Here is a 25,868-nt window from a genome sequence, read left to right as displayed (position 1 = left end):
AGTGTTTCTCTATCTCCCCTGATTTCACAACCATATCATCAACATACACCTTCATATTTTTTCCAATATGATCCTTAAACACCTTGTCCATCAACCTTTGATATGTTGCTCCAGCATTCTTCAAACCAAAAGGCATGACTTTATAACAATAATTCGCAGTGTCTGTGGTGAAAGCCGTTTTTGGAACATCTGGCTCATACATTTGTATTTGATTATACCCTGAATAGGCATCAAGAAAGCTCATCATCTCTTGTCCAGACGCCCCATCCACTAACCGGTCTATGTTGGGTAGTGGGTATGTATCTTTCGGGCAAGCTTTGTTTAGGTCTGTATAGTCTGTGCACATTCTCCACTTTCCATTTGGTTTTTTGACAAGCACTACATTGGATAACCATGTTGTGTATTGAGCCTCTTTTATGAAACCAGCTTGCATTAACTTCTCGGTTTCTTCTATTGCCGCTTTTCGTCTTTCTTCTCCTAACTTTCTTCTTTTTTGAGAGACCGGTCTTGCTTCTTTACATACAGACAATTTATGACAATCCCAGGTATATCAGATGGTTTCCAAGCAAACAAATCCTTGTTGTTACGTAACACTCTGATGAATTTACTTAACAACTCTTTGGGCAAACTTCCACTTACATAAGTGCATTGCTTCTCGTCTTGACCCAATACCACAGCTGTGGTCTCTTCTTTTGGTTCTATCCTTTCGTCATTTATTCTTGGGTCCAAATCGGCCATTGCCACCATTCTTTCAGTATCATGGTTTGCTTTTAAATTCATCTTTAAGCCTGCTGCATAACATTCCCGAGCATCTTTTTGATTGACATAAACCGTTGCTATTTCACCTTTTTCTGTTGGGAACTTCATAGCCAAAAGCGGTGTTGAAACTATTGCTCCCAGTTTATTCAAAGAGGATCGTCCTAATAACACATTATATGATGTAGTAGCATCCACCACCAAATATATGATTTTGATTTTTTTAGTTTTATTGCCTCTTCCAAACGTGGTCATCAAATCAATGTACCCCTTAGTGTTAACTCTTTCTCCCGAAAAGCCAATGATCTGCTCTCGGAAGGGTACTATATCTTCTTCTCTTAAATGTAATCTTTTGAAAGTGTCCCAAAACAAAATATCAACTGAACTCCCCTGATCAACTAAGGTTTTCATAACAGCATATTTGGCTATTTCTACCGTTATCACCATAGGGTCATCGTGATCAGGATCAATCTCTTGAAAATCTTCATCTGTGAAAAGCATTGGTGGCAAGGTTCTTCTTTTGAAAATATGATTAATTGTTCTGATGCTTCTCCAATGTTGTTTTCTTGCTGATGAGGATTCCTTTCCTGAAAAACCTCCTGAAATTGTGTTTATAAATCCTCTGACCGGCCTACCCAGACTTCGTTCCCTACTCCGCCTTACTAACTGAGTGTTTTGATGATCCCTATCACTTCTTCTTTCTAGCCTTCCATCTCTTCTATCACTTCTTTTTTCAACTCTTTTTTCATCTCTTCTTTCAAATCTTTCAACTCTTCTCTGGCCCATTTCTCCCCCTCTTGATCCTCTCTCAGGACTTAACCTTATTCTCACATTTCCTCCTTGGACGAAGCGTTTCAACTGTCCAGCTTGAATTAATTCTTCTATCCTATCCTTCAACCCGATGCATTCTTCTGTATGATGGCCATGATTTTTATGATACTCGTAATGCTTGGTATGATCTGCCCTTTCCGGTGTTCGTGCTTTTCGTAGTGGTGGTATTATTTCTGTTGCCATGGCTTCTTGTAAAACTCTAGCTCTGTTTGCATTCAAAGGTGTGTATTGTTGGAATTTTCGGCTTCTGAATTCTTCTCGGGCTCTTCTTGCAGCAGGTGGATGTTCTCTTTCTATCATCTTCTTTTCACCGCCATCAACCCTTACTTGGTTTCGAAACTCCCTTAATTCTTCCATTTGCATAAATTTTGACGCTCGCTGCCTTAGTTCATCCAAATTGATTGCAGGTTTCTTGCAGAGACTATCGCCAAACGGTCCCGGTTTTAATGCCGTGATCATATGATGCATAGTGACTTCTGGGCTAAGATTTCGGATTCCCAAAGCAACCTTTCCAAAACGTTCCATGAACACTCTTAAGGATTCTCCTTTTTCTTGTCTTATGTTTACTAAGGCGATTGACGTTAAATGATGAGGACGACTAGTTGCAAATTGAGCGCCGAACTTTTCTATCAACGTATCAAAGCAATCTATACTCAAAGGTGGGAGGCGCGTAAACCAACTCAATGCTGCCCCTTTCAGAGTTGTAGAAAATACTCTGCACATAACAACATCATTCCATGTATACAAGCTGATTTGAGTAGTATATATTGCAATATGCTCATCAGGATCCGTACTCCCGTCGTATTTGTCAATGGTCAAGTTCTTCCAATTGTCTGGCAACGGAGTATCGATTATAACATCATAAAACGGATGTTTTCTAGAAGATGTCCCTGCACAAACCCCAGAGTTTTCAAGCCATCTTCTTCTGGTTTGGGAACTTTCGTTGTGATACAACCTCTCATTCACTTGTATCCTAGGCTGAACAGTTTCGAAAGATGAATTCAAAACCGTTTCCTCTTGTAACTTTCTCCTCATGCGTGCATTTTCGGCTCTCAACATACTCAATTCTTCTTCATTATTCTTCTTTAATGTCTCGAATTCTTTTTGTAATTGGACCAACATTGCCATTGGCATGTTAGCACTATCTTCCCGGTCTCCACCTTGTTCTCCTCCTTGACTCATCTTGTCTAACCCTTCTCAATTAACCCTCGGCCCCACGGTGGGCGCCAAAATGTTCTTACAAGGACCAAGAATACTCGAAAAAGGTTAACAAGACTTAATTTCTTTCCTTGGTGGGAACTCTTGACTTCTTCTCTTGGCTGGTACTCTCGGTTAATGCTCTTCGGCTGATACTCTCGGCTGGCGCTCTCGGCTTCTCTTCTAAGCTGGTGCTCTTGGCTTCTCCTCTAGGCTGGTGCTCTCGGCTTCTCCTCACGACAGGTGGGGGGTACCTGCAAGTCGCTCCGATGCCAAAGTCAGAAAATGTTTAATATTTATCAGATAAAATCACTCTTACCTCTTTCTATCTCTGAACTCCTATTTATAGAGTTTCTTTAATGGGCTTTCCCTTTACTCTTGGGCTTTCTTTCTGCACCTTTTTTATTATTTGTGCACCCCTCTTGCAAGTTTTTATCTAATTGGGCTTTTACAACTTTTATATTTTTGTTTTATTCTTGTCTTTATTGCTTTCGGTCAAAACCTCTCGGTTTTAACTTAATCATCCTAATTGTTATACTATGTAGTTCTCGGCATGAACCTCTCGGTTTTACCCTATCAGTACAATTTCTCTCATTAATTGTTTTGTTGTTCACCTCAGTTCAATATGTCTTCTGCACTTGCCACCTTCTTTCTAAAACTCTTAACACCACTTAAAAAAACCTAATGGAAAAAAGTTATCTCTCATTTGAACTATGGTTCCTTGGCCAAGATTTTCATGACCACCTAAAGAAGATGGAAGAAAAGTACCGTGAAATTAAGCTAAACAGTGGAAGAAACACATATTGTCAATTTTGTGCTTTATTGTGGTAATTTGTGGAACTAAAAATAGTGGGTACACTCAGATCTTTCGTGATGTGCAACTCATTTTGGAAAAAAACTCAATATATTTTTTTTCAAATGATAGTCAACACATTTATAACTCTACCAAAAGACTGATCTCTATCAAATAAACAAATCACGACATGATATCTTTTATGATTGGAGCTAAAATAGCCATAAAACAATTGAAGATGTTTTTGGAGGTTGAGTAATTAGATGAGATTAAGAGGAAGCTGGATACATTTTATACAATTTTGATTCTTTATGGCATGAATTCAATTTTTGATATAAATAAACTTTTAACCGGTCACAAAGTTCGGTCTATGAAAAGTCTTCGAGTTCCAACTCTTCAAAGCAGTAATGTTTAAGAGCATTGATAAATCTTATATCATGATATCTACACGTGCAAGAGGAGGACACAATCCATTAAAAAATCATTTATTTAAAAATTTGGTTTTTATTTTGATCTTTATTTTATCAATTTTTTAAATTAGATATCCATTTTGCTTCCATGGATTTTAGAAACTAAAAAATTCAAATTTTCGTTTTTAACTCACCACGGGTACATCTTCCATTCGTCCAATCATCGCCAATGCGTCTTCAATTCATCCAATCATCGTCAACATGTCTTTTGTTCGTCTAATCACCGTTGTCGTGTTATCTAATCACCTTTTTTGACAACATCGACGTTCTCCTCACCTGACATTGGTGCTTCAACACTTCAACCTTATCTTAGTGAAACCCTTGTGCCGTTATTGGTGCGTTCATCTTGCGACACCTTTGGCATCTTCCTTAGCCAAGTTCGTCCTCCTCCAACACCTATTTGGTCTCACTGCATACAATACCTAAAAACAACATGGTGTGATAAGGGATGTTCTCAATGCACGTATTGTAAGAGAATGAGTCATCAATATAACTAAAGGTAAAGTAGTTGAGTTCAAATTCTCCAACGAAGAATACCAAGAATATTTGAGGTTGAAATATAAAACTTGCCATAATCATCTACAAACCCCAACTTGTCAACCACTTACATCTCACAATTTGTGAAAAGTCAAAGTCAATGGATAGTTGACTCAGGTGCTTCTAATTATATTTATGATAATACGTCTTTGTTCTCCTCCAGTTTTTTCCTAAAATTCTCACCTCATAAATAAGACATTTAATTTGGTACCAACATTATAATTTATTATAATTTTTTTATCTGAATTTTATTATAAAAATATATTTACAAATGTATTATAATTTATTCTCCACAATTTAAATTTACTATAAAATTACAAAAGAAAAGCAAAATAATGTTACAATTTTACATTTATTTTACCCATAATATTTACTTACATCAAAATACCTATAAAATATTTTATTTCATTCTCTTTATATTTATATTTCTTCATAAATTTTTACATATTTAATTTTTAATTTTCAAATTTTCTTCTATTTCAATTTTATAACTATTTAAATTTTCTAAAATTTTATAAATATTTAAAATTTATTCTCCCTATTTTTAATTAAAATTTTCAAAACATATTTTACTTAAAAAAGTTTTAAAAATTATTTTATTTTATTTGATTAATTCTTAAATTTATTTTTATTTTATTTTATATTTCTTTTTTTCTTTTTCATTCCCTCTAGACAAATAAACAAAAAAAAAAAAATTAAAAACACCATCCCTAAAAACCAAATTCTAAAAGAGTTTATTTTCGATAATACAAAATGAAACCATAACAACAGATTATGATAGAAAAATAATACTAAATAAGAAAATAAAAACAAAAATGTTGAGTAAATAAAACTAAAAATAGTGCACGTCAAAACATTTCTTTACCCAAAGAAGCAAGGATCATGATCAAGCATTTAACAAGTTCAAATAGTTCCTATAACTCACCTAGTTTGTATCTCTGTTTCCAGGCTTTGCATACCTAGACCTTGTGGAACAAGCTGAGAAGCTCGACCCGGTTATTGGAAGGGAGGAAGAAATACGAAGGGTTGTGACATTTTATTTAGAAGGACAAAAAATAACCCGGTTTTGATTGGTGAACCGGGTGTGTAAAAACTGTTGTGGTGGAAGGGTTGGCTCAGAGGATTGTTAAAGGGGATGTTCCTAGTAATCTTGCTGATGTTAGGCTCATAGCATTGGACATGGGTGCATTGGTTGCGGGCGCGAAGTACATAGGGGAGTTTGAAAAGCGGTTGAAGGCAATTTTGACGGAGGTGGAAGAGGCTGAGGGGAAGGTTATTTTGTTCATTGATGAGATTCATTTGGTTTTTGGTGTTGGGAAAGTTGAGGGTTGCATGGATGCTGCTAATTTGTTTAAGCCTATGCTTGCGCAGGGTCAGTTGAGGTGCATTGGCGCCACCACACTCAACTAGTATAGGAAGTATGTGGAAAAGGATGCAACCTTTGGGAAAAGGTTTCAGCAGGTGTATGTGGCGGAACCGAGTGTAGTTGATACTGTAACTTCGTGGTTTGAAAGAAAAATACGAAGGTCATCATAGTATCATAGTGTAAGGATTCTTGATCATGCTTTGGTTGTCGCGGCTCAATTGTCTAGTCGCTACTGGTATATGTTGTTCTGTTTTAGTGTATTATGTAATTGGAAATTTAGTAGATTATTTTTGGTTAAACTATATGATTACTTTTCTAGTTATCTTCGTTTTAGTCCTCGTTTGCTTTGTAAAGCTGCTACAAATTTTCAAGAATTAAAACTTACAAATTTTTGGTTGGCTTTCCGTTGCAGTGATGTTTTTTCATAACTCCATGTACATTAAATATATACATAAATATAGGTAGACTTTCTCTCTCTAAATTACAAGCTAATTATATAGGATTCACTAATCATGAGATTCTATCATTATTAAATTAATAACATATAATTTTGGGTTGTGTATGTCGTCATCTTCCAGACAAGGCAATTGATTTAGTTGATGAGGCTTGTGCGAATGTGAGAGTTCAATTTGATAGCCAACCAGAGGAAATTGACAACCTCTAAAGGGAAGAGAATGAGTTAGAAGTGGAACTTCATGCTTTGGGGAAAGAGACCGCAAAACTTGAGTTAGAAGTGGAACTTCATGCTTTGGGGAAAGAGACCGCAAAACTCATTTAGCAGAAGTAAGTGTTTTCCAACTTTTGTAATTCTATTTTCATGTTAGGTGCGGAAAGAAGGACTGATTATCCCGGCAGGTGTTTTTCATATGTACAAGTGTATGAAGACTTTCTCTCTCTAAATTACAGCTTAAAATTATATAGGATCCACTAATCATGTGATTCTATTATTATTAAATTAATTGCATATAATTAAGTACAATATAACATACAATAATTGCGTATAATTTGATAATTATTATTTTGGGTTGTGTAATTGATTTAGTTGATGAGGCTTGCGCGAATTTGAGAGTTCAATTTGATAGCCAACCAGAGGAAATTAACAACATCTAAAGGGAAGAGAATGTAGTTAGAAGTGGAACTTCATGCTCTGGAGAAAGAGACAACAAAGCTTGTTTAGTAGAAGTAAGTGTTAACTATTTACTATGCTAATTTGATATCCTTGTAATTTGGATTATTTTTTTGTTTTCTAACTTTTGTAATTCTATTATCATGTTCAGGTGCGGAAAGAAGGACGGATTATTCTGGCCAGTGTTTTTCATAACTTCATGTACAATAAATATGTACAAGTGTATGAAGACTTTCTCTCTCTAAATTACAACCTAATTATATAGGATCCTATCATTATTAAATTAATTGTATATAATTAAGTACAATATAACATACAATAATTGTGTATAATTTGATAATTATTATTTTGGGTTGTGTATGTCGTCATCTTCCACACAAGACAATTGATTTAGTTGATGAGGCTTGCGCGAATGTGAGAGTTCAATTTGATAGCCAAACAGAGGAAATTGACAACCTCTAAAGGAAGAGAATGCATTTAGAAGTGGAACTTCATGCTCTAGAGAAAGAGAAAGATAAAGCCAGCAAAGCTCGTTTAGTAGGAGTTAGTGTTGACTATTTACTATGCTAATCTGATGTCCTTGTAATTTGGATAATTTTTGTTTTCCAACTGTTGTAATTGTAGGTTAGCATTTTAGGTACCATTTTGCATGTTCAACAAAATTACAAAAGAAATAATCTATGTTACTTTTAACAAGAATGTAAAAGCTATTCTACGTTAGAAACTTGGCATCTTTGAGCATGTAGAGATAGGTCTCTCTGCCATCAGTAACAGTGTTCCAATCCTCTTCAAGCTTTCTAGCCATGACCCTAGTGATTAACCCAATATGACATGGTGGTTGGCTTTTAGTTGTAGTGATGCTTGACCCTCTTTCATCATCCCTTCCCCTTGAAAAAGATTTATCCTCAAATCCAAAGCGTCATTTTCTTCATTGGTACCTACAAAAGGAGACAAATCAATGACATTAAAAGTATCATGTACTCCATATTCTGCAGGTAAGTCAAGATTATAAGCATTGTTATTGACTCTTTTGAGGACTTGGAATCGTCCATCACTACGGGGACTGAGTTTAGACTTTCTCTTAGTTGGAAACTTATCTTTCCTAAGATGAAGCCAAACTAGGCCTCCTTCCTAAAAAATAATTTCTCTCTTCCCCTTATTGTTGTACTTGACATATTTCTCAGTTTGTTGTTGTATTTGGAGTTTAACCTTCTCATGCATTTTCTTAACAAATTCAGCCTTGATAACACCTTCCTTATACACAAAAGCTTGTGGATTAGGAAGGGGTAACAAGTCTAAAGGAGTAAGAGGGTTAAAACCATATGCAACCTCAAATGGGGAAATATTAGTAGTTTTGTGAACTACTCTATTGTAGGTAAATTCAATATGAGGAAGATACTCATCCCAAGATTTATGGCTACCCTTCATGACCGCCCTAAGCATAGTAGAAAGAGATCTATTGACTACTTCAGTTTGTCCATCCATTTGAGGATGACATGATATGGAAAATTGTAGTCGAGTGCCAAGTTTTTCCCAAAGAGTTTTCCAAAAAGAGCTTATAAACTTTGGATCTCTATCCGACACTATGCTTCTAGGTAATCCATGAAGTCTCACCACTTCTCTAAAGAAGAGTTTGGAAACATTTTGAGCATCATCCACTTTGTGGCATGGAATAAAATGTGTCATTTTGCTAAAAAACGATCCACAACTACAAAGATGGAGTCAAAACCTCTTGCAGTTCTAGGGAGTCCTAAGATGAAATCCATGCTAATGTCTTCCCATGGAGCACTTGCAATCGGTAAAGGGATATAGTGTCCATGAGGCATTGTTTTAGATTTAGCTTTTAAACATGAAATACATCTAAAACAATGTCTTTGGACATCTCGTCTCATGTGTGGCCAACAAAATTTTCCTTTCAAAAGATCAAGAGTTTTGTCAACTCCAAAATGACCCATGAGACCTCCTTCATGAGATTCCTTTACAAGAAGCTTTCTATGTGTGCCTTGAGGTATACAAAGTTTGCCTTCTTTAAAGAGGTACCCCTCGGATACATGGAATCCGTCTTGTGCTCTACGTTCACACTTAGCAAAGATAAATGCAAAATCTTGGTCTCCTTGGTAAAGGTCTCTTATGTTGTCAAATCCAAGAATTTAGGCTCCAAGTTTTGAAAAGAGCACATGTCTCCTTGAGAGAGCATTGACTACTATGTTTGTACTACCCTTCTTGTATTTGATAACATAAGGAAATTGTTCAAGAAATTCCATCCATTTTGCATGACGTTTGTTCAACTTATGTTGACCTTTCAAATATTTCAAAGACTCATGATCACTATGTATGACAAATTCTTTAGAAACTAGATAGTATTCCCAAGTCTTTAAGGCCCTCACAAGTGCATAAAGTTCTTTATCATAGGTAGGGTAGTTAAGGGTGGCTCCATGAAGTTTTTCACTAAAATAAGCAATTGGATGCCCTCCTTGTAACAAAACCGCACCTATACCAACTCCCGATGCATCACACTCTAGCTCAAAAGTTTTGGCAAAATTTGGTAAAGCTAGAATGGGTGCATTAGTAAGTTGAGCTTTTAGCCTTTTGAAGGCTTGTTCATGCTTCTCGGTCCAACAAAATGGAGTGTCTTTCTTCGCTAACTCATTGAGTGGTGAAGCTAGACTTGAGAAGTTCGACACAACGTTTATAAAAGCTAGCCAAGCCATGAAAACTCCTAACATCTCTTACATTTTGTGGATTTGGCCATTCTTGGATGGCTTTGATTTTCTCGAAGTCAACATGCACCCCATTTTTGTTAACTACAAAACCTAAAAACACTACACTATATACACAAAAGGTACACTTATCACTATTAGCAAATAAACTATTAATCCTAAGCACTAAGAGAACTTCCTTAAGGTGTCTTAGGTGGTTGTCTAGGCTTTGACTATAGACTAGGATATCATCAAAGTAAACTACTACATATTTACCTATGCAATCTCTCAAGACATGATTCATGAGCCTCATGAAAGTACTAGGTGCGTTAGTGAGACCAAATGGCATCACCAACCACTCATATAGTCCAAATTTGGTTTTAAAAGCGGTTTTCCATTCATCACCCTCTTTGATTCTAATTTGGTGATATCCACTTTTAAGATCAATTTTGGAAAATATGATTGACCCATGTAATTCATCAAGCATATCGTCTAGTCTTGGGATTGGATGCCTATACTTGATGGTGATATTGTTGATGGCCCTACAATCGCAGCACATTCTCCACTTGCCATCTGTTTTTGGCACCAACAAGACAGGTACAACACAAGGGCTTAGGCTCTTTTGAACCCAACCCTTCTCCAACAAATTCTGTACTTGAGATTCTATCTCCTTAGTTTCCTCAGGATTAATTCTATAGGCTGGTCTATTAGGTAGACTAGCCCCCGGAACTAAATCAATTTTATGTTCTATACCTCTAAAAGGAGGAAGTCCTAAGGGGCCTTCCTTAGAGAATATATCATCAAATTCATGTAAAAGCTCTTTACTTGAGGAGGTAGAGTCAAAGTCTCAAGATTTGTGGCAGTGCATGTAAGTGTTCCTTTACAAAAGATAAGACTTTGAGGTTGTTCAACAAGAAGCATATTTTCAAAGGTATTTTCAAGCGTCTTGCCTTGTTGAATGACCTTGTGGGAAGGAACACTCTTCTCCCACGCCTTTTGTTCTTTAAGGATTTCTCTCTTTTTCTAATTTGATTTTTTTTCTCTTCATCCCTCTTTTGTTTCATTTGTACTTAATCTCTCACCACTTGTGAATGTGGTAAAGGATTAAGTATAAACTTCTTTTCATTATGGGTGAAGGTAATCTCGTTGGTTAGACCATTGTGCATGATTTTCTTCTCAAATTGTCAAGGTCTACCCAATAAGATGCGGCAAGCCTCCATGGGAACTACATCACATAAAACATTATCTTTGTAGTTACCCACATAAAACTCGACTTTCACTTGCTTGTCTACAGTTAGTTCCCCATCTTCATTAATCCATTGAAGCTTGTAAGGTTTTGGATGAGGGACTACTTGTAGATTTAGCTTTTCAACCATCCTAGCGCTACAACAATTGCAGCAAGAGCCACTATCTACAATGAGAGAACAAATGTTTTAAAAAACTTTGCATCTTGTATGAAAGATGTTCTCTCTTTGTGTTTATAGGTTCACGCTAATTTGGTTATTGGGGGTCCTCCTAATCATCATTAATTCCCCCTCATAAGGATATACTCTCTCGTTATTCTCCTCCTCTTCTTTCCCACTAGGTGCATCATCACAACTACTATACTCATCTATCCCCCTTAAAAAAAAAGTTCTTTGATTTGGGCATTGAGCTTGCACATGACCTCTTCCAAAACATTTAAAACACTTAACATCCCTAGTGCGAATGGGTGGAGTGAACATATCTTTACCTACACTTTTGGGAGTCTCTTTTGGTTTTTCTTTAGGTGTACCCTCCTCCCTTTTAAAGTCTCTTTTTGGATAGGAGTTGGAGTATGAACCTTCCTTACAACTTGAAGTTTTCCTTAAATTTTGTTGTTCCACCTTGATACATAGTTGAACCAAATCATTCAAGTCTTGGTAAGGTAGGAGTTCAACTCTATCTTTAATCTCAAGATTAAGCCCACTTAGAAATCTTGCTATGGTAGTGGATTCGGATTCCCTAATGGAGGCTCTCATCATATATAGTTCCATTTTTTTGCCTATACTCCTCTACACTCATGGTTCTTTGTTGGAGTCTTTGGAGCTTGTTCATTAACTCCCTATTATAGTAGGAGGGAATATGGCGGCGTCTTAAGGCTCCCCTAAGATCATTCCAATATTCTATGGAAGGATCCTTCTGAAGACGTCTTTCTCTCTCAAGGGTCGTCCACCAATACATAGCATTGCCTTGGAAACTTAGAGTGGCTAAGGTACTTTGTTTTCTTCACTCACATTGTGACAAGCAAACAATTGTTCTACTTTCATTTCCCAATCTAGATAGGTTTCTACATTCTCTTTACCATGGAAATGAGGTAGATCTATCCTAACCTCTCTAGGGCTTTCTTTCTTTTCTCTTCTAACTCTTCTTAGGGGTGGTTGATAATATTCATTGATCCTAAGGCTTTGTTCCCCATATGATTCATTACCCTTAGAGCTAGATGTATGCGAACTCTTTTTGGATTTAGTGTATTCATCTTTAACCATTTTCAAATCATCTCGCATTAGAGCAAATTGAGCATCCCTTTCTTTAAGTTGGGCCTCATGATGCAATTGTCTAAATGAAAGTGCTTGAACATCTTAGGCAACTTTTTCCAAAAGGGTTTTAAGAATTATTACGTCACTTTCATTAGAATCGCGAGATGGAGAAGACATGGTTAAAGACTTGTGTTCTAAGTATTTTACTGCAAAAAAGATAAGGATAGTAGTGAAGGTAGCTTTCCAGGAAAGAGAGGTGAGTCACTAGGACTTCTTAAGTACCAAGTCTTTCCTTGCCAAAACCTATCCCTCAAGACTTGTCACAAACCTTTTTCTAAGTAAACTACGTAAATCACAAGTAGAAATGAAACACAATTTTATGCAAAGAAAACAATGCAAAGGAATTAACAATGCAAAACAAGTAATTAAAACAAAACAATTAACTAGGCACAAATTAAAGATTACTAACTAAAAAGCTTTAAACTAGAAGAATCCTAACGTGAGGCTTCTAGACACTTAAAGCCATTGAAGACACACTCACCGTCTAATATGTAATTATTTCACTAATTAATCAAAGTTGAATGTAATTACAACTCAAAAGAAATACACAAGAAATTGAATTACACAAAAATAAAATTCAGATTTCCTAAACTATGCACTCCTTGGCTTGTGGTTGAGATTCCTTGATGTGCTCTACAATGTGTATGTGTTTGTATTTATATTTGCTGCAGCTCCTTGCCTTAACCTCTTATGGTTTTCCAATTGAAATCTTCAAAACAGTACCTACTAAGTAGGGATGGATTCACCACAATGGTTAATTCCAACTTAGCAAGCACCAATTCGAGATTCTTTCACCAACAATTTAGAGGTCAACAAATTAAAGCAAAGAACAATTCAAATTTAAAAATAGGACAACAACAAATGGATTAATTTGTAGGACACAACTAGAAGGAATATTGAATAAATTTGACAAGCAATCAAATAAGCACTCAACAAAAGGTGGCACTCAAATTGAACCTAGAGAATGACACTAGAATTGATTAAAAAAAACAAAACAATATTACTTGAAATTTTAGGTACAAAAAGCGTGACTTATAAATTTTTTGCTGAGCTGGCTATTTGAAATCTGAATCTGAAATTTGAACCACAAACAATTCAAGATCTTAACAAACTTTTGGCGCTGGAATCACACCAAAATAATGCACCAAATAATTGTGATAAATTTTTCAAATATCTTGTCAAATTGCCGTCTCTGTTGGCGCCATGATGTACACTTTTTTTGTTTGATTTATCATTTTTTTTCTATTTTGTCTTTTGATCTGATTCTTTTTTTCTTGTTTTTCTAATACATCAATCTGTATAAATCCAGAGTTTCATAATTTTTCTTCAACTTATTTTAATTTCATAAGAAAAATCAGCCAACACAAAATTGAAAATAGAGTGATCCTAATTCTGGAATTAAAAATAGTTTGAAGAAACTTAAAAAACACAATGGAATTGATGTATATGAATTTGTATGGATCTAACACACAAATATGAACTCAAATATAAAAAGAAAAATGCACCAAAGGATCAAACAAACTCAGATTAAAATTGGACTCAAATCAAATCAAGAAACCAAAATTATAAAAAACAGCACTACATGGAATTGATGACAATTTAGGAGAAACATGACTAGACAGAACACAATTGGATTCAAAAATTAAAATAACTCAAAACAAACAATATGAATCGATTAGAATTAAAGACTCAAAGAAACCAAAAACAGAATAGCAATACAATTCTATATGGATCCTACACAAAATTTGCAAAATAGAAGCTTAAGAACAAATTGAACATGAATGCACCGATTGGATTGAACCAAAACAGCATCTAACACAAAATTAAACTAAAAAATAGCAAGACAATCAAGGATTCATGAAGAACAACACGAAAACAAGATGAACACAAAAATAAAAACGAAATAAGGCACTTATCTCTTGAAGAACCATGACTCTAGATACCAAATGATGGAGAAGTGCCTTCATGATTTTGGAGTTTTGTTGGTGAATGGCGGAAGCATCATGGATTGAAGACGAAGCAAGGTCCTCCTAAGAGTGATGGTGACCTTGAAGGTGCATGATAGGTAGGGATTGAGAGTGATGAGGCCAACTCTACTTGGAAAAGGGGATTTGTGAAGATCAATAGCCTAACCTAAGAGGTTTTTGGGCAAGAAGTGAAATTGGCACAATTTGGCAGCAATTCACTAAGTATATTAATCTTGCAAAACAAAAAGCCAAGGCACTCCTTCAATAGCTTAGGAGGCTGGTTTACACAAGGCACAAATGAGAGGGAAATTCAAATGCTATGCACATGTGAATGGCGCCTAAAATTTAGCACATGAGAGGTAGGTTCTAGAATTCTATCATGTGCAATTAGATCTAGAACCTTACGCTCCTCTTTGGGCTAATGTGGATCGGTCCTAAGTTTAATTATGAGTAGGAAACTCTAATTAAACTTAGGTTAGCATTTTAGGTAGCATTTTGGGTAGCATTTTGCATGTTCAACAAAATTACAAAAGAAATAATTTATGTTACTTTTAACAAAAATGTAAAATCTATTCTACGCTAGAAACTTGACATCTTTAAGCATGTAGAGATAGGTCTCTCTGCCATCAGTAGCAATGTTCCAATCCTCTTCAAGCTTTCTAGCCATGGTCCTAGTGATTGGCCCAATATGACATGGTGGTTGGCTTTCAGTTGTAGTGATGTTTGACCCTCTTCCATAAGTTGCAATTATATTTCATGTTCAGGTGCAAAAAGAATGAGTGATTATCCCGACTGGTGTTTTTCATAATTCCATGCACTAATTATATAGGATCCACTAATCATAGGATTCTATTATTATTAAGTTAGATGCATATAATTGCGTACAATATAACGTACAATAATTGCATACAATAATTGCGTATAATTTGATATTTTGGGTTGTGTAGGTCGTTATCTTTCAGACAAGGCAATTGATTTAGTTGATGAGGCTTGCGCGAATGTGAGAGTTCAATTTGATAGCCAACCAGAGGAAATTAACAACCTCTAGAGGGAAGAGAATGCAGTTAGAAGTGGAACTTCATGCTCTGGAGAAAGAGACAACAAAACTCATTTAGTAGAAGTAAGTGTTGACTATTTACTATGCTAATTTGATATCCTTGTAATTTGGATTATTTTTGTTTTCCAACTTTTGTAATTCTATTTTCATGTTAGGTAGGGAAAGAATGATTGATTATCCCGGTTGGTGTTTTTCATAACTCCATGCACAGTAAATATGTACAAGTGTATGAAAACTTTATCTCTCTAAATTACAAGCTAATTATATAGGATCCACTAATAATGAGATTTTATTTTAATAATTGCATATAATTGTGTACAATATAACGTACAATAATTGCGTATAATTTGATAATTATTATTTTCTTAATACTCCTCTAACGTTGGTAGGTGAAGATCATGAACCCCCAACAATGTCGTAGCGTCAAAAAATGTTCCTTGCCTAGTGTCTTCGTAAAAATATCATATCTACGAATTGTTACTGTGTCGGGTACATATGAATGATTGTATAATACGACAACTTCATAACTGTCATAATCTTCCTTTGAAATGTGGCATGTAGAATCACCATAATTATCCTTCGAAATAAACACACTGTCGCGTTTCCTTCCCTCCGTAACCTTCCTTTTTCCCAATGTTTTTTTTCGTATTCCTCCTCTTCGAAAATATACAACCTTATTCTTTTTTTCTTATTCCCCTCACTCACTGAACATTACCCCCTCATTGATCAAGCTTCCCCTCTATCGTATTTCCCTCACTGAACCTTCTCACTACAACACAATCCCTCCCACTGAACCTTCCCCTCTTTCGTATTCCCCTCTCTCAGTGAACCCTAACCGTTCTCATTCTCGTTATGTTCCCTTTCTATTATCACTGCAACCTTTCACTTATCACTCTCACTGAAAATCCTTCATATTCTCACTGCAAACCCTCTTCTTATTCTTACGTGAAACCCTTCTCCTCAATCTTACCGCTAACGTTCTCACCATCACTATTCTCAGCCTCACTGCAAACCATATCATCCCTCTGACTCTTTCCACTGCAATTTTTGGTCGCCATTACCGCCCCAATTGTTGGTTTGTTGTCACAACAAGTTCGTGAAATGATTTTTTTTTTTTTTGCAAAGTTATGTTTTTGGGTGTATTTCCTTTACCGAATATGATTTTGAAGTTCCTAATTTCGAAACCCTTCCCGTCAATTCTTTTGTTCTTGATTTCCAAACCCTCTATATTTATCCTCATCATCACGACCTTTAGAAATAAGCACCTCGCTCCTTAGGTAAGAACTTATTGGTATTTTTTTCTTTAAAGTTGTGTGATTTGTGTGGTAAGATATTCCACGAAGAAAAAATTTCAATTTTTGTGGTTTCATATGTCATTTTTACTTCTGTCATTTCTTTATTGTGTGTGGTGTTTTCATAAGAAATAAGAATTTAATATGTTTATTGTCGTTATCAATTTTAAGGTAATATTGTGGTTTGGTTTTTATTCAGATAGATAATAGTGGGGTTGCTGTTACGCTTTATTATCCAAAAAGATCTAACATATCTAAAATAGAAAAAGAGTTTGGTGTAAAATTTGAGCACACATTTGCCTCTCAGCCTGATTAATATTGTCAAAGTTGTTGGTGAAATGATTATCCAAGTTTTTTATAGGTATGCTTGCCATTTGCTAACTTTGTTAATGTGTTTGATGTTGTTGTTTGCTATTAACATATATCATAAATGCACTCTGATTCCTGATCTAAATTGGGATTTTTCTTCTCAATAAGTAATCTTTAATATATGATGATGAATTATTTTGCATTAACTCAAGCATGCATGAGAATTCTCCAATCCAATGCTCCATTCAATTCTCTCTTCATGTTTTTTCCCCATGTGTTGGGTTCATGGACACATGTATAATGCTTTTTTAATTGATAATAAGAAAATAGCATTAAATTGCTACAATCAAGACCACACAAAAGTTTAACCATAAAGAAAAAATCAACACATTGTTAACAACTACATTCACCCTACATTTCATACACTACTTCATAACTTTTGCAAAAAGTAAAGTCTTGGGTGCAATTTGTGAATGATATAACACCAGTGATTTCCTATTCTTGCACTATAACTTTCCCTTTGAATTTTATCCCAACTAATCCAAGCTACTTTCCTCTTAATCAAGATTATTTAGAGAAAAGAATAAGCTCAAATTAGAAATATGTATTCTACCATCAAAGAATAGGTGTACCCATTTCATCCTTAGAATATTTTATTGATTTTTTCTAACAGCAATTCCCACAAATGATTCTTCCTCGGATACCTTTTAATAACATGCCCAAATTAAAACAAAAATAATTTAATCGGCTCAGAATTTAGTATAATTGTCTGACCTTTTAATATGTTACCATGTACTCTTATCCCACCTCCAAATTTAGTTTTGAAAAATACTTTAAAACTGGAGATAAATTCAAATTAATGTAGTCAACTTCTAATAATATATTAACTTTTATTCTTAATTTGACACTAATTATTCTTTCTATTAATTTATTTATGAAGAAAGTATGCTTGTTCTAGTAAAAACAATTTAAAATGACTCATCTCTCTTCCATAATAGTCGAAGTTTCATATGTTTTCAAACAAATTAAGAAAAATAATAAAAATGATATTTTTTTAAAAATAATTTTTTTACAAAGAGATTAATTAATTGAATAATTCGAAGTATAAAAAAATCAATTCATAATTAAATAAAATAAAATATCAATTAAATTCATTTTTTTTAAAGGTTAAACGACATTCATTTAGGGGCAGATGAAGTATTTATTAGTGTTCTAAATCTACAAAATCTTTAACCTTTTGTAAGTACGAAAAGAGGTAATGACCTAATATTTTTTGTGCTTATTTCTCTCTTACACAAAATATCTTTGGTATCTTTCTCGAATGGATTTATGCTTGCCATTCTTGTTGCATGTCCTTGTTCCTTTCTTTTTTGAATGATAATTTAGTGCCTATAGAGAAGGTGGAGGTTGTGAAACGTCTTTCACTCACTACTGATGGAAATGATGGAAATGGTGCTATTTTTTTTTTTTTACCAGCGAAAGGTTTAGATACATATTTTAGTGGTAAAGTTTCACTTTACTATAGAATTAGAATTTTGATCGTATTTAAAATTTCACATAACTATTGACTTAGGATTTGAGCCATTTCACTATGGTATGAGAATACATTTCTACATATTTTGTCTTGGTCATGTTTTTCATTAAATCACATTTGTTCTTCAGTTCAGGAAAATGCAGCTAAGCTAATGTAAGTATAAAGGTTTTGAAGACCTTGCCCCGTTTGTAATAGAGTGAACAATCAAGAGGTAGTAGATTTAAAAAATAAAAATAAAAAAAAATGAAAAATAAAGGTGCAGAGAAGTTGCTTTCCCCCACACCACGGTTTCTTCTTCTTTCTTTTTTTTTTCTCTCTCTCCATATTCTCTTCTCTCCATCTCTCTTATTTTTCTCTCCTAATCTTCATCTATTTTAGAATCTGATCATACCACGTTGTATTAGAGGAGTTAAGAAACATTTCTACCCGATCAGATTTTCAAACAGAGTAAGTTCACTTTTACTCTAAATATCCTTTGTTCTCTATTTTTCCTTAGGATTTAGTCATCAATATTGGTGGGTCAGTTGAGAAGTTTAATCCTCTCAACTTATTCTACTATATACTGAATTTTTGTTCTGTTTGGATAACTTGCTTTAGGCCTGTAAATCTTGAAGCTTATCCAGACTGTGGGGAATAAAATTCTAAAAGTTGCTTGGAAAACAAGCAATTGAAGTAAAGGAAGCTAAATTTAATTTTTAATAGCACCCTAGGATAGAAGATCTGAATGCGGAAGGGACGTGGTCCCAATATTCAATTTCTCTTGCAGGGATGTTGTGTGTTTATATATTGGGTTTTGATGATTTAGTATTAAAGTGTTATTTTTTTTATATCAAATAAACTTTTGAATATTGTGGATCACTTTTTGAATGATATTGTATGACAAAATGGTATGCAATTGAATTCATACATTTGGGATAATGTATGGACTGATGTTTGCTGTGTATTAAGTATTGATGCCTATGTGGTAACAGAGATCTTTGAGCTTCACTGATGATCTAAGTCACATAGACTAAGATATCAAGTGGTGAGAAGCTGATGGGGGAGTTCATGCACACCGTGACATATGAGATGCACGGCTTGGGTTGTATTGAACTTACCCTGATCCTTTCTGTTGGATTCGCTGGTAATCTTTGGATCAAGTGTAGTCTCTGGTAGGACTTACTTAATACGGGTCTTCCGGAAGACGTTGTTTGTTGAATCTTCTGGATGTGTAGATTCATGTGAGATCTATGTGATTGATTTATGTTGAAATTTGAAGAAGATTGAATAATTGAGAAATTGGCCATGTAATTTGATTTTCTCTTTTAATTTAATTTCGTATATTATAAAATTTTATTTTCACTAGCTTACCCTTGCTTTTTGTATTGTGTTTAAACTGCGATGATTGTACTATATACACAAGCAGAAGACCATACAAGTGCAGGAAAGCCTTAGAGATTTCAGAGTTTTATTTTGAGCTATGGATATGTAAATATTTGTATTTCTATAAATCCTAATCATGTATTAGGAAAGTTGAGGGTGTGGGTGAGTGGAAGTGTGAAGAAAGTGTGGAGAAAGTTGAGGGTGTTTGGATTGAGAGATGTTAGAGTGGATGTGTGAAGAAAGTTTATTGAAAAGTGTGAATGATGTGATAGTTGTGAGAGTATTTTAATATATTTTGAATAATGTAAATTGTAAGATTACAAATTTACTCTTGTATATAAATAAATAGGAAAATGAAATATTAATTAGTTTAAAGATATTTAAGTTAATTAAAATAATTAGTATTATATTATTTAATTTCTATTACATTATATATAATAATAAAGTATACTTTTGTCCATGTGTGTAAAAAAATAATAAAGAAATGATTATTATTTTTGTTCATAATTTTCATAATTAAAATAATTGTAAGTTTCAATTATAACTTAAAAAATAATATAAAATTGAAATGAATTAAAAAATAGAATATAGAAATGAAATATGAATTCTTCGTTTATAATTTTATTAATTGAAAGTATTTGTATTAGTAAAAATTTTGTTTGTAGATAAATATAATATTATTAATGATTATTTAATAAATGTTATGTTATATAAATATATAAATATATAATTATTATTAATTATGATTTTGATTACTATTAATAATAACATGAATATAATTTAAGAAAAGATGTCTTGAACATTAATTAGTTGCAAAAATATATAAAGTCATTATATTTGATGAAGAGAGAGATAAATACATGTTAATTTGAAATTATAGAAAACTTAAAAACATAATAATGTTAAGTAGAAAAAGAAATGACATCCCCAGTAATAACATTTTAACCCTTCTTGTGGAAACCTTCAAACGTGTTTCTAGAAGGCATATTTTATTTCGTTGTCTGATAATGATTGCATCTTCATTGTACCATTTGAAAAAATTACAGCCCAGAACAATGTCACTTGTAATCTGTTTAGAGAAAAGAATAAAATTCAACAATGAAAAAATTTAAATCACCAAAGTTAAGTTTTCATGAAACTGAATTGAATTAAATTTACCTTGTACTTGGGATAACCCCAAAATCATTTTTCGGCATTTTTTCAGTTGTTGCTGTTCTCAAAACAACAAAGTGTCCACAATCAAAAATGGAGCAATGAACGCACTTGTGCTCCCAGCAGCATGGGTAAAAGTAACACGTGATTTTGCACCACAAATAGTGCAACTAGAGGATGATGTCATGTCATGCGCAGACATTGAAGGCTACGTAATGAATGTTATTAATTTTCCAATTTAGATAATGGACCTGAAAGATTTACTTTAATCATAATAGAATTTAAATCTTAAAGAACTTGCATTTAAAATAAAATGAAGCTTAATGTTAAATATGAATTTCTCAATGTTCAAGGTGAAAAATAACAATAATAATGTTCAACCCGAAAAATAGAAATAAAATAAAAGATAATAACATAATGCAAATAGACAATCAATGGCCTTGTTGACGATGAATCTGATTCAAAGTATCCTCCAATCTGTCCATCCTTTGATTACTCCGCTCCATCCTTTCATCAAGCTTGTCAAAACGAATGTTAACGTTCCTCATCCTTTCTCTCATGTCTTGCATCCCCGTCCAAATTTGGGTTAACATTTCAGTTCGACTGGGGATTGCTGGTTGAGGTTGACCACCTTCAACATCTTGTGCTGGCAATTCATCCTCTTCATCATCTTCTTCGTGTGCATGGTGAGGTCTACCAAGTTGCCATACGCCATTAACCTGGAATATATTTAATTTTGTCATACTTCTTTTGCCAAAGTAATGATTCCAGCCTAGCATTATTGGTTGCTCATTCGACAAGTTGAAGCCATACACTTGCAAGATCCTCGTGATCAAATTTGCATATGGGAGAGGCATCTTGTTATCCCGACATTTGATGATGTGTTGCATGATGTAATGAGGCCAATTAATGCGTACATTATTTTTGATTAACCACAACATGAAAATATTTTCATTCAATAGTTGTGCAAAGTTGCTTCCACGAGGGCACAAGATATGCACCCATGTGTAATGCAACAGTTGGTCATTCATTTTCAGACTACCGACATTTTTGAGATTTTCACCTTCAACATCTTCACGAATCATGGACGATAATGCTAGTGCTCGATCAAAATTCAGTTCCTCAGGGATCATCCCATGGGTTAACTTAAGACCGTCCTACTGTAGATGAGCAATGATCATCCAATCCATTTCTTTAATGTGTATCATTCTTCCGCAAATCTCAATGGCAAGGTGACCAACAAGTGTGATTTTTACATTTGTATAAAATACTCTTACCAAATCCTCATAATACGGAAGATTAATTCCAAGGAAAGGTTGTAAACCTTGCCAATTCAGAAGATTTTGGAATTCAAATCCTGGAGCAGCAAAAAATGGAGTATGCATCACTTTTGGTGGTAATACTGGTCTTGCGTGAAACTTCTTTTCAAACACCACCATTTGACGCCTGGTACTAAAGTATCTTGAATAATCAAGAACTTGTTGAATCCTCGTTGTTGGAGGAGGAACGACAACATCTTATGCTGGAGATTTACCCTTATGGGTTCTGTTACGTTTATGGGATGATGATGCCATGTATAATGCAATTAATACAATAAATAACTAAACAAAAGTTAACATAATATCACAAACATAATGGTAGGTCTTTTCAAACACAATAGTGCAAGTTCACAAAGTAAAATATTACATGGCTAATGAAAGTAAAAGTTCACAAAGCAAAATATTACATGGCCAATGAAAGTAGAAGTTCACAAAGCAAAATATTACATGTCCAATAACTAACAAACACAGTCAAATATTACATGTCCAATAATTAAAGGTAACCCCGACGCAGAGATATGAAATCAATGCCTAGTCATAAATCCAAACAATTTTGTCATGCGACGCTCATATGACATCCCAAATAGTTGCTTAACTCTTCCGGGATGGTCACATAAAAAATCGTAGCATTGATCCATGAGTTGTTCATCCTGAATGTTTAGCTCCACGAGCATTGTCCAAATATCAGACTCTGAGTACTAGTATGAGGCATGGCGTCGATGGTGGTGTACATGCTCAACATATAGGTCGTTTCTTCGTCAAATTTCGACAGCTATATTTTGAGCTATCGTTGCCTGTGCACGAGCAATATTCACCAACTGAGAGGCATTTTCATTTCCATCCTTCATTGATGACACGCATTGTTGAAGATTAGTATTCAACATTGCAAAATGTTCATCAATGTCGTCCATAGTAGGGCCTTTTCTCTTTGATCCTCGAGATGAGGATGTACCCGCAGAGCCAACAGACGGCATAGAATGAGTATTTGACGGTGTGTCTGAAGGAGTGTCACTAGATTGGAATTGAGGAGCAGGTGATCGTGGGACGTAGTCATCTGCCTCCTCATAGTTCGGTTGCTCGGGGATATAATCCATATTATTCTCCCCAAGGTTGACACTGAAATTGCTCAAGTCAGGAGGTGAATTGATGTCACGGGCTGCCCGACTTCCCGTGGCTCTATCATTAGACCACAACTTCTCCATGAGGTCATAATGGCGAATGGGATTCACACGCCATTCGCCGCAGATGGTTTGGCCTACATACATTTCACATATTAGTATTTGATGCAAAATGTGAAGTGAAATGTAATTGTTACATAAAAAAGTACTTATCATTGTACCTTAATCAGCTCACTCCAAACTTCATCCTCGGCTTCAAAAAGTTTGGTGGTATGGTTCCATGCGAAACCATTCAATCCACCAAACAAATCATGGACTTCACTCAACCTGTCCTTCAGGCTTTTCTGGCGGTTCTTCACATTATTTTTCTTAAGACCCGATAAGCCAGCCTCATTAAAGCCATACCTATGTTAGTGTATCCTTGAGTGGTCCAGCTACCATCAATTCTACACCCTTTTCGTACCTCGTCAATCATTGCATTAAGCAAAATTAGGTCCATCTCCACCGTCCACTTGGTGAACTCTCGATAAGAACCTGATGAATTTGAAGCAACATTTTTCCCGCGATCCATCTAATTAACTTAAATAAAGTTAGGATGACAAACATTGAAAAATAGGACAAAATATATTAGTTCATGAAATTAATTGTTTACATAATCTTGCCACATTTCGTTTGCTATAGTGTCCCTAATATGACACCCTAGCCTATAGTCATGTTCACAAGCATGGGTGGTGCTTGGTTGGACATCTTCTTGTAACAATTCATTATCTACTTCTTCAAGCAGAGACTCATCATTGTCGATCCCGCGTAGAAAGTTATGCAGAATACAACAAGCTAAAACAATTTTTGTCATAGTATCCACATCATAATGTGGCTCAGTCCCACTGGCTATAATTGGAAAATGTTTTTTGAGCACCCCAAAAGTTCTCTCAATTACATTTCTAAGTGATGAATGTCGATGATTAAACAACTCTTTGCATTTTGTGGCCCTCTTCGCGAATATTCTTTCAAATGGTATCTCACCCCACGATAAGGTGTTATTATATTTCATTTTAACATAAAACCTGCATCACCAAGATAGTATTTTCCTACAAAGATTGTGGAAAGCTGGGTTAGTATATACTACTTCAACCTTTTAATTCTTCTGCACACCCAATACCCTATAACTAACCTTCTGGAATAACCAAAGGATCGTCTCGTACCAAAGCATCTTTCAATATCCTTGAATCGGAGGCAGTTCCTTCCCAACCGGCTAGGACATATGTGAACTTCATGTCAAAGTCACAAGCTGCAAATATGTTTTGGGTTAGCCAATCTTTTCTCCCTCGAAAACGAGGTGCATTAGCACGTGCAACCTTAACACGTACATGACTCCCATCTATGGCCCCTAAACAATCCTAATGTAAACAAAATTTCATAACTTTAATTGAACACAAAATAAAAAATACATTAGACATAAATTTAAGTAATGTTATCACTAACAAACCTTAAAGAAGGGGAAAAATCGACCGTTGTTAAGGATGTGTGGTTCTACAACCGTTCCATTTGGTTGAATTAAGAATTCCCCTTCCAACCTTAAAATTGCAGTCAAAACATTATGAAAGTGACGGGAAATTGTTTCTCCAGACCGATGGAAAAAGAATGACACACTTCGATTCTTCACATTATGCCCAATAATGTGCAGAAATTTCGCTACTTGTTCCTCCACGGTTGTTTGATATGCATCTTTAACAATTCCAGTTGCCTGTATTCGTTCACATAATTTAATCAGGCGAATAATATCACGAGATTGTTCAGTGTGAACCAAGTACTCCATCAATTCTTGTCTGTGACGCTCTTTTTGTGGTTGGAACTCACTCATACAGTTACTTCTAGTAGGCACCGTGCGTAACAAACTCAATCCAAAAGCAATCATACAAAGGATCATGACTGATGCACCTTCATTATTATTTTTTATTTTTTCTTCGATTTGTGAACATTTTTTACTGGTTTTTTTTAATTAATACAACATTTTTTATAAAGTTTTAAATTATAACATTAACAATTTATGTCATATAAAAAAAAACCTACAAATTACAAATTTTTATTTTCATTTCTAAAAATATTCATTTTAAAAAAATAATTTTTTTCTTATAAACAATTTAATCTTATAACAAAAATTACTAAAACATTATTTTTAAATGTTTTTAATGATAACATTAATAATTTATGTCAAATCTAAAAAAATATCCACTAAACATTATCAAATTTTATTTCCATTCTGTAAAAATATTATTTACAAATAAATAACTATTTCTTATAAACAATTTAATTTTTAAAACTAATAACTATCTACATTTATTATTAAAAATTCAAATTTATTCTCAATTCTGTAAAAAATATTTCTGCCTTTTTTAATTCTAACATCAATAATTTATGTAAAATA

At 34.3% G+C, this 25,868-nt stretch overlaps 1 protein-coding gene and 1 pseudogene across 1 annotated transcript; one reads left to right on the top strand and one right to left on the bottom strand.

Moving 5' to 3' along the window:
* Positions 1-477: 477 nt before the first annotated feature.
* LOC137822374 (uncharacterized) lies at positions 478-2,769 on the bottom strand. Its single transcript, XM_068627260.1, has one exon. The coding sequence runs from the start codon at positions 2,767-2,769 to the stop codon at positions 478-480; it is 2,292 nt and encodes a 763-aa protein (XP_068483361.1).
* A 2,630-nt stretch (positions 2,770-5,399) lies between these two features.
* LOC137822373 (chaperone protein ClpB1-like) lies at positions 5,400-7,896 on the top strand (annotated as a pseudogene).
* Positions 7,897-25,868: the final 17,972 nt, after the last annotated feature.

The sequence above is a fragment of the Phaseolus vulgaris genome, chromosome 9 (genome assembly GCF_000499845.2).
Source record: "Phaseolus vulgaris cultivar G19833 chromosome 9, P. vulgaris v2.0, whole genome shotgun sequence".
Taxonomy (NCBI): Eukaryota; Viridiplantae; Streptophyta; class Magnoliopsida; order Fabales; family Fabaceae; genus Phaseolus; species Phaseolus vulgaris.
The sequence above is the reverse complement of the archived record's forward strand: the minus strand, read 5'-3'. Positions and strand labels throughout refer to the sequence as shown.

Bases quoted from the DNA above. Each gene is read 5' to 3' on its own strand.
- LOC137822374 (XM_068627260.1), bottom strand. From the start codon at position 2,769: ATGAGTCAAGGAGGAGAACAAGGTGGAGACCGGGAAGATAGTGCTAAC.